Below are 13,751 nucleotides of genomic sequence, written 5' to 3' on the forward strand. Positions count from 1 at the left end.
GGAGACTGTTAAAACATTGGAGGGCTTCCAGGAACCTGCGCTGCTATCCTGGGGACTGGTAGAGAAATGACCTTTAACTCATGCATTTGAATTTCTGGTTTAGAGAAACACTCACGGTTTTTTGCTGAATGCCTTGGCTGTTTGCCCATCCCTTGTTACATTTGGATTTTGCTAGTGCTGGCTGAAGCAGTTCGGAGGACTAGTGCTGCCTGTTAATTGCGGATCTGCTCAGAGAGATCTCCAGCCAGAAGGGAGGGAGGCTGTAACAGACATCTGGAAGACATTGTAGCTAATTCTGCCAGATATCCTTCCAAAGCATCATCTTTCTGTGTCTGTAGTTACACCTCACTTGTCCTGTGTAAGTTCACAGCTGAGTCATTTAGACCATTGGCAGGTTTTGTATGAAGGTTGCAACCATTTGGCAGAGTCTGTGTTGTGGGTCAAGGTGGGGGCAATCTCTTTTTGCAGGCTGGCGAGGGTTCCCTGGATGCTGGGGCTGCTTATACAAGTTCTGCTGGCACGTCTGAGGGAGACCTCTGCCCTTGTCTGATGTGATGTTCCAGTGGGAGCAAACATATTTGACTGGAGCAGCAGATACAGGAAAGGTTCTGCTGGAGAGCAGCCTGGACTAAGCAATACTACCACAGCCTATCTTAAATTTCCTATCCCTTCCAAGTCTTCCCCTGCTTTAGGTTTCCTGTGACCAATCTGTGAAATTAAATGATCAGGCTTTAGAGAAAGATTTATTTTTTTTTACACAGATCTCATTTAGAGGGCGAAGAACTATGCCAGAACAACAGGGGGAGATGTTTCCAGTGGGAAGGGCAAAAGAAGAGGACCAGTGAATGGGCAGGTGGAGAGCAGAGAAGCAGCAATGATACTATAGCCTGTTGTGCAAGTGCACCTCTGTTCTACCAGTAAAGTGCTCTCTTGCATGGGTGGCTTGCTTGATGTAAGGATCTGGTATAAATCTGACAGCAAAGCCACTGTTGCTGGTATGAAATCAATTAATGTCCATAGTCTTTTACAGTACCTTTGGGTTTGTGAAAGTATGGGCTGTGAAAACCTTTCTTTGTTGTAAATTTGCAGTCAGATTCTTCTCAGAAATGTACCTGTTGCTCCATCCTGACTATTCTTTTTAACTGTCTCCACTTTGCTCCTTTGTGGGTTCTCTGCTTTTTCCAGTCTTGTGACTCAGTTCAATTTTCCTGCTTCTGTTTCTTTACTTAGTAGTGATAAGTGAACATTTGGGACAGGGAAAAAGTCCTCAGCGTTTGTTCAACCACAGTGTGAAAGGGTTCTGGAGTGCAGCAAGTGTTGGGAGTGCCCTGGCAAATTAGTGTTCCTGAGCACAATTTCTTCTGGTTATTTCTCTGTGAACCCATGTGTTCCTGGGACAGGCTGTCGGGGTGGGCAACCTGACTGTGCTTTGACCAGAGGGTGGAGATGTCTTTCTCAGGAAGCTCCTTGCAGAGGAAACACCATCTTTGAGGTGCCTGCTCTGAGGCAGCCACCATCAGACCAAGGGAGGCACTTGGCCGTCTCTAGGAGCAGCAAGGATTGGGAGATTCCTGGCTGGGAAGCCACGGCCAAGTGCTGTGTCCTCTGTCCTGGCCCCCACCCCCACCTAGCAGCTGGGAAGCTATCTTAGTGCCTCTGCGTGTGTCACTCTGCCCAAATTAACGCAGGTTTGGCAGTCCCGGGGTGGCAGCTCCTTATCCAGTTGCTGCCCCTCCTCCAGCACTCAGGCAGCCTGTGCTCTTCATCTGTGACCTGTGTGTGCTGCTGGGGCTGGGATGGCAGGGCTCCTGTGCAAAAGGCGCAAAAAAGGAGGTAGGAAAGAGTATAGTTGTAGCAAAAATCTCTTCCTAAGCTGTCTGCCTAGGAGGTGGTGTACGGGCTCTCTGTAAGCAGGGCTCTCACTGGGCAGCAGGCTTTGGGAGGCTTCCTGATGGTCTAGCCATGCTTTGCCAGGATCTGTAGCCGAGGGTGTTTTGGTCCCATGGATCTGATCCAGCCACATGGGATCTGAAGGCAAGTGTAAAGGTTTTATGTGGCTCTTTATCTCGTGAGGGAGGGGGCTTAATAGACAAATTCATGTTGACATTCTCTTTCAGGTCAGTAAATTGCTTGGCAAGTATTTGCACTAAGAAGAATGTGATATTTTTTATATTAAAAGAAAATGAGCAAGTGTATAATCTAATTGAACTTCTAGGAATAAAACCAATTTAGCTGCATTTGAAGGTATTCTGGCTTGAAATCTATGCAGTATTTTGTTTATATAGCATCCACTGAAGACATGCCATGTATTCACTGCTCTGAGGAACTTAGCAGCTCTCATCTGCATTTGCAGGGCATTAGGAACAGCGATGTCCTGACCTTACTGAACGCTTGGCATTCCCAGAAAAACAGCAATGCTGTAGTAATGACAAGAGTTACAGCTAGAAAGAAAGCTGGTACAGAGTGTGGTTTAAGTGGAATTCGGGCATTTAAAGTCCTTGCGGGGTTTTAAAAATCTCTGCCTGTAATGTCCAGTTTCCACACAATTTTTCTTGTTTCTCCTGGTGGCTGTATTCTTGTTGGCATCACAGCGTAGGAGTTGCTTGGGTGAGAAAGCTGGGTGTAGCTGGGTGTAATGCAGACAGGCTGAGTAAGGCATGCTGTGAGAGCTGCTTTGGTCTGTTGCATGAGGCCTCTTAGCTCCCTGACTTTTCTTTGGAGAGGTTTCCAAAAAATGAGAATCAATGCAGAAAAGGGATAATTAAGAGTTTCTTTAATAATGACGTTTATTCAGGAGGTTAAATCTCAGCCTGCAGATATTGTATTCTTTTTGCAGTCGAGAAGCCTCTTCTGTTCCCTTCCCTCTGCAGAGGGTACACAATACAGAAAGCAACCTGGGCTTCCTGCTGGCAGACCCTCTCCCCCACAGGCTTCATGCCATGTTAGCTCTAATCAGCCCCTCTCACATGGTTTATAAGCCAGAAGGTCTCAAAAATATGGGACTAGCTTTGTTGCTTGCAGAACATGAGAACACAGTTTCATAATTGAGGATTATAGTCATGCTCAATATCATGCTGCGAACCAGATTTAGCTAACATTTGGAACTGCAATTAAGAAATGTGGTAACTTGTTTTAGGCATCATCTTTTCAAGTATCCGTGAGAGAAGGAGGGGAGATTGTAATGTGTTCTTCTTCTCTATCCTCCTCTGGGGAAGTAGGATCACTGTGTTTTCCCCTTCTATCAAGCAGAAAAAAAAAGCAAGTACTGATACAGGATTTTGTAACCTTTGCAGACTGCATGCAAACGATTTTCCAGCATAAAAGAGGAATGATGACTGGTCCTGAAAGAAGTGCTTGTTGGGATACTGTGACTAGTAATTGACTGTTCTTCCTTTTCTTCTCTTTTTCTTCTGCAAGTTTGTCTTGCAAACCTTACTCATTTGGAAATCTTTGCTTTCCGCCTAAGAGGATGGGACTTGGACCTCTCCCAAGGAGACTGCAATACCACAAATGCTGCCACAAATTATCTTAGCCCGTGCTAACACAGAACTGTAACTGAATAGAAGGGGTTGTTACCTTGTCTTTGTATCCCATTTAAAATGCGTGTGCTTCTATAGCTTGACTTATAAATAATAATAATAATAATAATAATAATAATAATAATAATAATAATAATAATAATAATAATAATAATAATTTGAGCTTAGGGAAGGGTCTACCTTCGAGAGTGTAGAAATGTTACAGTGTTGCTAGTGCTCTTCTTACTGTAAAGCTCTGTCAAGATACTAAAAAATTATCCAGTACTTTTTCTCAAGTACAGTTCCTCCTGTGTGGCAGGATGTAGGAAAGTAATTTAATATCTGCTCTATTGATGAAGGGTTCTTTATTGACTTTCCCAAATGAGAGCTGTAGGTTTGGGATAAAAGCTTGAAATTACAAATTCCAGATTTGTGTTCACCAGGTTGTGCTACATTTTTAGCTAGTGGCACTGCTAGAATTAAATACACTTTCATCTGTACTTGGTAGGTCTCCCTGGGATTCTCGGAGGCTTTTAATAAGGCCAGTAGCAGGTTGCAGTTCCTTGTGTTCTGCAGCTGGAAAAGGTGAAGATGAGTGGTGGTTGTGCTGCTAGAAAATAGTTTGTTTTTACAGTTTGCTGTCTGCTCTAGATCTGGGCTGTCCCGCAGGCAAAGCCCACGCCCCTTCCTTCTGGAGAAACAAGCACTCTGAGGCTGCTCTTTCCACAGAATTGGGATTCTTGCAAAATATTTTCAGCCAGTAATGTGGTGGCTCAGTTTAATAAGAAACTATAAAAGGATGTTACTTTGATTTTATTTTCCACTGTGGCTGCAGTTCTTAATTCCCTAAACCATGGGCCCATTTTGAAATGGTTCTACCAGATGTTTTCTTTTATTATGAACACCCACCTTAACCCCTGCATATCTGCAAACTTTGCATTTATTACAGTCTTCCTTTCTGTTTTTTCCCTCTCTTCAGTGAGTGACCTCCAAGAAGAAGGTAAAAATGCTATCAATGCACCAATGAACCCAAGCACCATGGACATCCATCCGGAAGACACACTATTAGGTAAAGTATTTGACCTAAAGACCTCAACTGAGCAACTACTCATGAAGGTGGCCACTGTGACCCCCATATCCATTGCTTTACTGTTGAATGTAGGTTGCTGAGAACCATTGCATGTCATGACTGGAAATTAGAAGGTATAAAATGGAATTTATAGAGTAGTGCCAGCTACGTAGATGTACTTTAACTAGGTAGTTTATGGGAAAATGGACTTGTTCAATGAATTGGCAGAGAACTTCAGTTATTCTGTGATCACTCTCAGAGCAAACAGAAAGTTGATATTTGCAGAGAATTAGATGGAAAATACTCCTGAATTTTCCTGCATAAGGTTTACTTCAGTTCCATTAGCCCACTGGCCAAGTGGATCTCAGTCTTTATTTGTCCTCGTGGACATCATTCTTTGGTGAGGAAGGTGGTATCTTCTCTCTACAGATAGGGAACTGAATTGCAAGAAGAAAGCCTGTAACAAAAATTTGTTTTCTGGTTCCTATGGAACCCTTAGGCTGCCTTGTCTTAATAGACGTTTACTCATAGAACAGTTTGGGTTGGAAAGGACCTTAAAGATCATCTAGTTCCAATCCCCCTGCATGGGCAGAGACACCTCCCATTAGACCAGGTTGTTCAAAGCTCCATCCAGCATGGCCTTGAACACTTCCAGGGATGGGGCTTCCATATGTACATATGTACATATGTATGTACATGTAGTACATACTGCACTGTTGTTAACTAGTGGATGCCGTATTTCTCCTTGGTTACTCCTGCCACTTTGCAAGTGACAGTACAGCAAAATATACCTGATACAGAATGAACAGATGAGCATTTAGGCTGCTGAAAATAGTAATTAAATGTGGTTAGGATAGAAGTATGTAAAACAAGGAATGATTTATAAAAGGAAAGCAAATATTAAAATTTCTCTTCTCTCTTTTCCCTGTCTTCCTCAAATCCCTACAAGAGCAACAGCGTAATTTAATAGCAAAAAAGTGTTTAAAACTTGTTGGAATAAACCACTTTTTTTCTTTCCTGGCCTTATTTATCTTAGTCTATGTAATTAGGTGAAGCAGCCTGTCATGGTGACAAATAATAAAATAGGAAATGAAAATAAAAAAAGTCTTACTAATTTAGATTTTCTGTTTAGAAGAGCAGTAGGAAATGCTAAGTGCTGTTCTTCTGAGACACAGGCAAAGTGTTGATTGCTCTGTGTATATGTATGGGCCAGCTGTGTCTCCAGCGATTTCTTCTGGGTACCACTAAAGGTGTGTATGACTTCAGAAGATGCAGGACCACTCCTGTAGGCCTGTCATGTAAAGACATCATCACTGGGGAACCTTAAGCAAAGTTCTGTGGTGACTCATATGCCATTATTGGTCAAATCTTGTTCAGATTTTCAGTTAGCAGTATTTTGGGTGTGTTGTGGGTATCACTTCCTTACAACTAGACTGCTTGATTCATCTCAAGGAGTAATGAGGAAGTAAAGTAACAGGGGGGAAAAAGCAGCAAAAGAATTCATGTTTTTTCCTAGGTTCATAGAAATTTGTCAAGGATGTTCAGATAGCAGGGTCTTATTTTTGCCCTTCACTTGAAGGAACAGATCTAACCTAGATCACAGCTACCACTTGGCTACTAAAGGAGCTAAAATGAAGGGTGCAGGGAAAGGTCTGCTACTTGAAAGCAAGCATCAGAATTTAAAATACGAGACTTGCTTCAACTGCTTCCGAAATACGGGTGTCCATATCCGTGGTAACATTACACTTGCACATGATCCACGTGTCTATATGTGTTGTTGCAAAGATAATTCTGACAAAAGTTGTGCAGTGGTGAGCCTTATTGAGCTCAAGTTGATTCTGCTACCAACATTTCCGTACCAAATCATCCCTTCTAAAATTAACATTAACGTTCATGCTTCTTGAGGTAGTTGTACTGGCTATTGGAGAAAATTTCTCATGTCTCTCCATCCCACAGCAGCAGCAGATAGAGAAGACAACTATACCTGAGAAATCTGCTTTATGTTCTTCGCCCATGCACAAATACAACTGATGTAAATGGGGGTAATTTTCATTCTCCAGCTTAACCAGAGGTTAAGGAGTTCACGCACTCAGGGCCACATGTGTGACCAAGTTTCAAGGAACCAGAGGGCGAGGCACAAGTCTCAGCAGTTGCCCTGAGTGCAGTGCCATAAGCTTGCTGTACTCTTCTAGATGGTGTAATTTGGGACAGGTGTTTTCAAATAGAAATTTAGTAAAAGTTGAGGAGAGGGAGAAAAGTAGTGACAGCACTTTTGGGCATGTTAATATTGACATGCCCCACAGGATACAGATGACAGTGATCTTCCTCTGATGCATTCTGAGTTCAAGGAGGTCAGTGGAAACATTTTAGGGTAGTTAGGGCTGTGCTTCCTTTCTGTGTCCCTAAAAACGCCTAACACTTTGATTGTTGGATATCCCCATGCTAAGAGGATGACTAATCACTGTCATTTCTTGATCAGCTGACAGACCACTTCATGATTAGGAATTGTTACAGTGTTTCAGCAGTGTGCATTTGAAGTGGCTCTCACTAAAGTTTCCCATTTTACTTGGACAGAGGAGAACGAGGAACGCACTATGATTGATCCTAACTCAAAAGAAGACCCCAAGTTCAAAGAACTGATCAAGGTAGGAGATCACTGTTTTGTCCTCCTTCAATTTAACTAGGGAGCTGGAGTAGTTTACAGGCTGATTACCTAGATATATTATAAAGAACACATCTTGTTACTGAAGTGTATCTGTGAAAACTGAGGTCATCAACAAGGTAAGGTTAAAACCAATGAAAGAAACAAGAAAAAGCTGTCAGAGTGCTCATAGTAGTTATGGAGTAAAAGCCTTACTGTCCATTTATATCTGTGTGATTATTGCAGTGAGGATCAGTGCTTAGCTTGTATCTACCTGAAGTCACTGCATGTAAACCTGGGTTCCTTCTGTCTATGAAGACAGGGAAGGAGCTTTGGAAAGTGTTAGTGAGATTTCAGGAGAGGAAAGAGCAGGACAGAATAAGCAAGGGCATGGCAGGGGACAATAAGGAGATCTCTGGTTTAACAGGAAGGTTGGAATTGAGATTCTTCTTACCCTGTATTCTGTTGGGTTTTTTTAAAGAAGAAAAGTCCTCATTTTCTCTGTGTGCTAGGACAGGGGCTAGATTGTCCTGAACCTGTATTGTCACTGGAGACACCTGCCCAAGGTGTTGATAGTGGTGTTCCCAGCTGTGATGATGTGGGGTGGGTCTCTCTGCCCAGCAATGCTCTTGAGGGAGGATATGATCTTGAGGGATTAGTGTTTAGGAGAACCTTGTGTATGCGGTAAGTTGTTGAGGTTAATGGTGAAAGCTTGTGCAGGGTGAGAAGAGCTGGCAACTCTGAACAAACACGATCTATCTCTTTCCAAAACGTGTTCGTGCTTGGGTTGTACGTCCCGCTATACTTCCTCTTTTTTATTTTTAAAATTTTGTTTTTAGAAATATGTTCTTTTAGAAACAACAACACAGCTGCAGCTGGGTGGGTCTGAAAACTTTGGATGGTGTATAGTGTCTCCAAACAGGGGGTTGAGCTGTGGCACATTCCTTTCAGGAGACCTTGTGCACCTGGCTGCACACATGCTGCACAGAATGCCTCAGCAAACCACTTGCCTGGTACATCTTTAGAACAAGCCCAGTGGTCTGTTATTAAATGAATAACATTACAAAACCACATCAAACTGAGTTTACCAAGGAGCTGTGCTCAAGTTTCTTTGTTATTCTAATTCACCTGGAATACATTGTGGCTTTAAATTAAGTGCATTTGCACATTGTTTGTTAATACCAGATTTGTTAGTTCTCTCAAAAGGTACAATGGTCTTGCAACACTCATTCAAAATGTCCTGTGGTTTCTTTGCTAGTAGGTATTATAATGAATAATTCAGCTGAACCAGAGTCGTTGCAGTGAAGGAACCAGATGCACTCTGTGATGCAGGAGACTTGATATTAAGATCAGAATTGCTTTTAAACTGGAAATTTTGCCGTTGAATTTAATATCAATTGATGAGTCTTTCCTGGATGTCATAGTTTAGCAAGGTTGTATTTTCCAACTGAAAAACCTGAAAAACTCTAGGGGGAATGAAGATCAGGGATAAAGCTGTACTTGGGATTGTATCTGAGTGCAGAGAGCACATTACAAAAGCAGGTTCTGATTCACTGCACCATGAAGAAATGGAACATTTGCTCTGTAAAGAAAGGCTGAGAGAGCTGGGTCTGTTTAGCCCGGAGGAGACAAATGGGGGTTCTCTTGAATGCTTATAAATATCTAAAGAGCAGTTGTCAGGAGGATGGGCCCACTCTCTTTTCTGCAGTGTCCAATGACAGGACAAGGAGCAATGAGCACAAGATGGAGCACAGCAGGTTCAGCCTAAACATAAGTAAAAAATTCTTTACTGTGAGAGTAACAGAGCACTGAACAGGCTGCCCAGAGAGGTTGTGGAGTCTCCTTCTCAGGAGCCATTAAAAAAACTGCCTGGACACGTTCCTGTGTGGTGTGCTCTGGGTGACCCTGCTCTGGCAGGGGGGTTGGACTATGTGGTGTTCAGAGGTCCCTTCCAACCTTGACGACTCTTGACACTTTTTGACGTTTACACTTGAATGAAAAGAGACTAATGTATTACCAATTGAAGTGGAGCAACTGGTGCAGGGAGCAGCATGCAACTGGGGATTGTTTCCTTGGGATCATCCTCAAAGGAGAGATGTCTCCTGTAGTGTGCCTACTTGAAAATTACGTAATTTAGGTAATTGCTAATCATTTGCATACCTCTCAGCAGTTGAGAGTTTTTACAGAGATTCAGCTAGAGAAATATTTAACACTATGTTGGTGTGAATCTGTAAGGCAGCAAGAGGTTTGAATTATGTTGGCAAAACCCATTTTGTGCCGCAGAGTTTGGATGATGTGAAAAAATGAGCAAATGTATTCCTTGTTTTCCATTCTTCAGTTGTTAATGACATTTTCCAAGAGCCCATTGCTGGATGACAATTAGCCATGCTAAGTGCTATTCAGCAGCAGCCAGCAGAAAAGACTGCCTGCCCCACAGAGCTTGAAATGAAATATCTCCACAAACTAGCCAGGACTGACGAGTTGAATAGATGGAGTTTTTTCTAGTTCAGATTATTCTCTGTCTTTTCCCCTCAGAGAGGAATGTGTCAATAGCAGCGATAGAGCTTGGTGGCTTTTGAAATTTGGCAATGTGACTTTGTTTAATTGGTGCCAGCCCAAATCTCTTTCAATACCAGAATTAGACATGCCCATGGTTTGCCATCACTGATCTGGGGCATTTCTGTTCTGTCAGTTGCATGAAGTTTAGTGAGTGGATCTCCGTGCAAAGAAACAGCAGAGCTATCTCTTGCTGACACTGGTTTAGTATCTTTGTCTCCACAAAATGTTGTTTTAATGTCTGCTAGCCTCATCCCATAGGAATTACGTGTGTAGTGGATTGATCAGTGCAAGCTCATGGGAGCATTTAAAAGTGATTTTGACAGAGTTGTCATAAGTCTGGAGAGACAGATTGTATAGCATTGTGGTAACAGGGAGAGAGAAACAGAAGAAAAACCAACATTCCTCAAAGCAAATATATAGTGTGAACCCCCCTGTTGCAAGCTATTTAGCTGTGGGTGCTTTAAGTCCTCTTGCACATACAAAAATAATCAGGAACTAGTATTACGCTTCACAGTGTTGTTTTTTATCGTCATTGATGGTATTCTAAAAATAGTTGGCCACAAATTATCAATATGAAGTCTTCAACCAAGTTCCCTCTGTGGCCAGCAGCTTTTTTTTCTTCATTTACTCTGTGTCTAGTCAAGCAGAATTTGGTACATGGCTGAACAGACCCAAAGCTGAAAATTCAGATCAGGGAAAGAGAGAAGAGTTATCTGTTTCTTTAAATGTGTGTATAAATAATATATTCACAAAATACTCTAGTGTCTGAAACGTGTGAACTTCTTTTCATTGCCCAGTATTTGTCAAGTGACAAGTGCACAACTAACTTCAAGTAAGTGAATTACAAGTTTGGAGTATTTTGTGATCGGATAAAGAGGTATCCTGTGATACATTGTTTTTATTGTATGCTTTGGAGTCAGGTTTCTAGTCTATGTGTTATTGTGAATCTGTTTAAAATTCAGTTTCCATTAATATATAAAGTTCCCTTAGCTGGTCTATGTCACTAATTATAAAGAGCGTTTTGGGGTTCTTGTAGCTCACTTTTGAATACTTAAAAGGAAGCTGATCTGTGTGTGCTTTCCTTGTTCAAATGTGTTTCTTTGTATATTGGGTGTGAAGGTGGAAGGAATTTTTTTTCCCCCTTCTGGTTCAGATATGGCTGAAGGGTAAAAGTTTCAAAAGCTTCATTACTGGTTGTCTCTTAAACTTAATGAGACTTATTAGGCTGTAGGAATTGACTCAGAGGCTTTAAGAAGACATTTTAACATTTCATATAAGTGGCAGCTTTCCTGGAGTTTTCTCATGTATTTTGGTAGAGATAGTATGAAGAAGAGTTTCCAATAATTGAATGAAAAATTTTAGAACAGCAACTTGCAAGAATTTGGTCCCATCTGAAAGTGCCTTGACAAAAGACAACAAGTCACATTGCAAGATGATTTCCCTCCCTGCAAAGATATCTGTAAGAGCAGCTGATATTACAACTTGGGGCCTTTAAAACCTCATCTAAACTTAACAGGGATTCAAACATTTCTGCTCTAGATACTGTCTGAATGAGGAAATATCCTCATTTGTAGTAAATCATTAACTGTCCTAGAAATTGTCACCTTTTTCTATGTCTAATTTTACGGCTTTTTAAAATTCCCTGTGGTAAAGAGAAAACCAGAGTGAAGCCACTGTCCTTTTCATAAGGTTTCACATGTGACCAGATGAAATAATGCTTCCTAAATGCTCCATAGTCTGCTTTTCAAAACAAGCAGCCTTCTCTTTGTTTACAGTGCTTTGTGCTTAGTCAACAGTTTCCAGGCCTGAATATGAATTTTTAATATTAATTTCCATGCTCAGCCCTGAAGCCAGTTAAGCTTTCATACATTTGATCCCTTGTTTCCTAGTTCTCCCAGAATTCGGGAGAAAAGGGTCATTGAAATCAGGGTTTGCTTTCTTTGCTGGGCTTCCTGTTTTCCAATTGTGCCAGATGTGTTCATGTATTTTGTCTTGTTTTTCATTTTGTTCATTACTGTGTAGCAGTGACTGTGGAGTCCTTATGCCCTTGATCTCTGCAGATTATCTCTGAATGTGCCTCACCCCCGTGGGAGCAGCCAGCCTGCAGAGCACAAATACTGCACCGAGCTGGTGAAGTTGGATGTAAAAACCCATCTTGCATGAACTAAAAAACAAAGTGGCCAGGCAGACTCATTTTTCCTTCTAGATTTATAGCACTCTTTTGTCTCCGCTATCTTGCCTCGTGGTGAATTTCAGTTTTCAATCCAGTGTTTAGTAATGGCAACATGGCTCATTTAACCAGCCATACATTTGTCCTAAAAATGATAGGATAAATGGATGTGTCAGAATTTAAATCACCCCTGGAAATTTTACAACTACTAATGTGTATGTCTGGGTATTTGATGCAGTTCAGAAATGTTTTATGTAACTATGGATAGGCATGAAGGAGCAGCAAGGCTTTTGAGGACATGGAGATATTGTATTAAAGCTTTAAAATCATGCTGCTAATCCCAAATGCTATAGACTCTAGAAAAGCAGCTTTTAATGAACGTATGACAAGTTAAATGACCTAACAAACATTTCCATGTACCTGCATGCTGTTTTGTGAGTCTCCAAGTACTGAACAAGAAGATGAGCCTGAGGTTCATTGAAGATCATCAGCTGCATGTGGGATTTTATACCAGCCGTGGAGTGTAAGGCATGTTGTTAGGGCTAAGACTGGTAGAACAGTCATTGCAGTGAAGCACTTCCTGCCCAGCAAATGGCATTAGGTGGATGTGAGAGTGTGGGACAACTTGGTGGCATGTGTTGGAACGCTGGTGGTAGTTACAAGTGCACAGCAGAGGCCATCTGATAGAGGGAATGGCCCAAGTGATAGCTAAGGTTCCTACTAAGTCACAGGGGAGCAGTGGGGCAATAATTCTGGTGCAGAGCACATCCTTTTAAATTCGTGTCTCTGTTCAAACATAATCTCCACTTTCCTTTATGCTTTAGAGAAGACCACTTTTGATAAAAGTTGCAGATACTGACTAGTGAACAACTTACCAGAAAAGCTTTATTTTGAAAGAAAGCTCTTCAAAGGAGTAATTTTTATTATTGAGATTTTTCATCCCTCTGGGCAGCTTAGAGGGCAAAAGTGATTTACATAGGTGAGCGTTGTTGCTGATCCTTGTTTTCCATGAACTGACTGGTTGCCCTATCCCCAGATAAAATTTGCCACTTACACTATTTTTAGAGCTGAGTTTCAGTCTTGCACATTTTCAGCATGCTTTGGAAGTACTATAGGTATAGATTAGAGGTACATAATGCATTAGTATCTCATATTTGGATTGTACATTTATTTGTGGATACTAAGCCTAGCAAAACCCAGTTGAGGTTCATAGATTCAATGGACCTCAGTAGCCAGACTGAGTCACTTAAATGTTCTTTTGACAAATGCTTCTGTTTCCTAGAATTGCCAAGTAGGTGTTTTCCAGTGCAAGCTTATCTATAGTTTCTTTATTTGCTTTTGTTTTACAACTTCTTTTATATTAAAATGCCCAAACTTTCTTAGCCCTCATGACTGCTGAGAAGAGGCAGAATGGGATCTAATCAGAAAATAAATTTAATGAATTCACAATTTCATATGAAATAAATTTAAAAATGCAGAATTTTTAAATGAGGATCGATGCTTTAGGTGGCTCTAATTAATGGATTTTGTGTGTCTATGGCTGGCAATACTCTTTTCCTCTTATAGGATTTAGCAGTATTTAACATTCCATCTCTTTCCACAGAACGATATTACTTTTCCAGAAGTAATTTAATTTTCCAAATTACAAATTGGAGGAAAGCACTACTACCAACTTCAAACAGTCTAGGCTGTTTTTCCTGTAACTGCTTGGCAATTATTATCTTTGGCACCTGAAAAACTGAATTCAGCTCCTTTTATTTTTAAAGGTTCTTTATGTTCATTCCTGTTTTGCAG

The 13,751-nt window shown here is 41.2% G+C and overlaps 1 protein-coding gene across 2 annotated transcripts in view; it reads left to right on the plus strand.

Annotated features, from left to right (window-relative positions):
• PARVB (parvin beta) overlaps positions 1 to 13,751 on the plus strand; it is a 62,409-nt gene that overhangs the window by 19,228 nt on the left and 29,430 nt on the right. The window contains exons 1-3 of one of the 2 annotated variants that reach the window (XM_051630733.1): positions 1,739 to 1,833; positions 4,498 to 4,587; positions 7,162 to 7,232. In XM_051630733.1, the coding sequence (XP_051486693.1) occupies positions 1,797 to 1,833; positions 4,498 to 4,587; positions 7,162 to 7,232 (198 nt within the window). In that variant the 5' untranslated portion in view covers positions 1,739 to 1,796. Of the gene's footprint in view, positions 1 to 1,738; positions 1,834 to 4,497; positions 4,588 to 7,161; positions 7,233 to 13,751 lie in introns of those variants that run through there. The other variant, XM_051630723.1, reaches the window with a different exon arrangement.

Source organism: Apus apus, chromosome 1 (assembly GCF_020740795.1).
Source record: "Apus apus isolate bApuApu2 chromosome 1, bApuApu2.pri.cur, whole genome shotgun sequence".
In the NCBI taxonomy this organism is placed as follows: Eukaryota; Metazoa; Chordata; class Aves; order Apodiformes; family Apodidae; genus Apus; species Apus apus.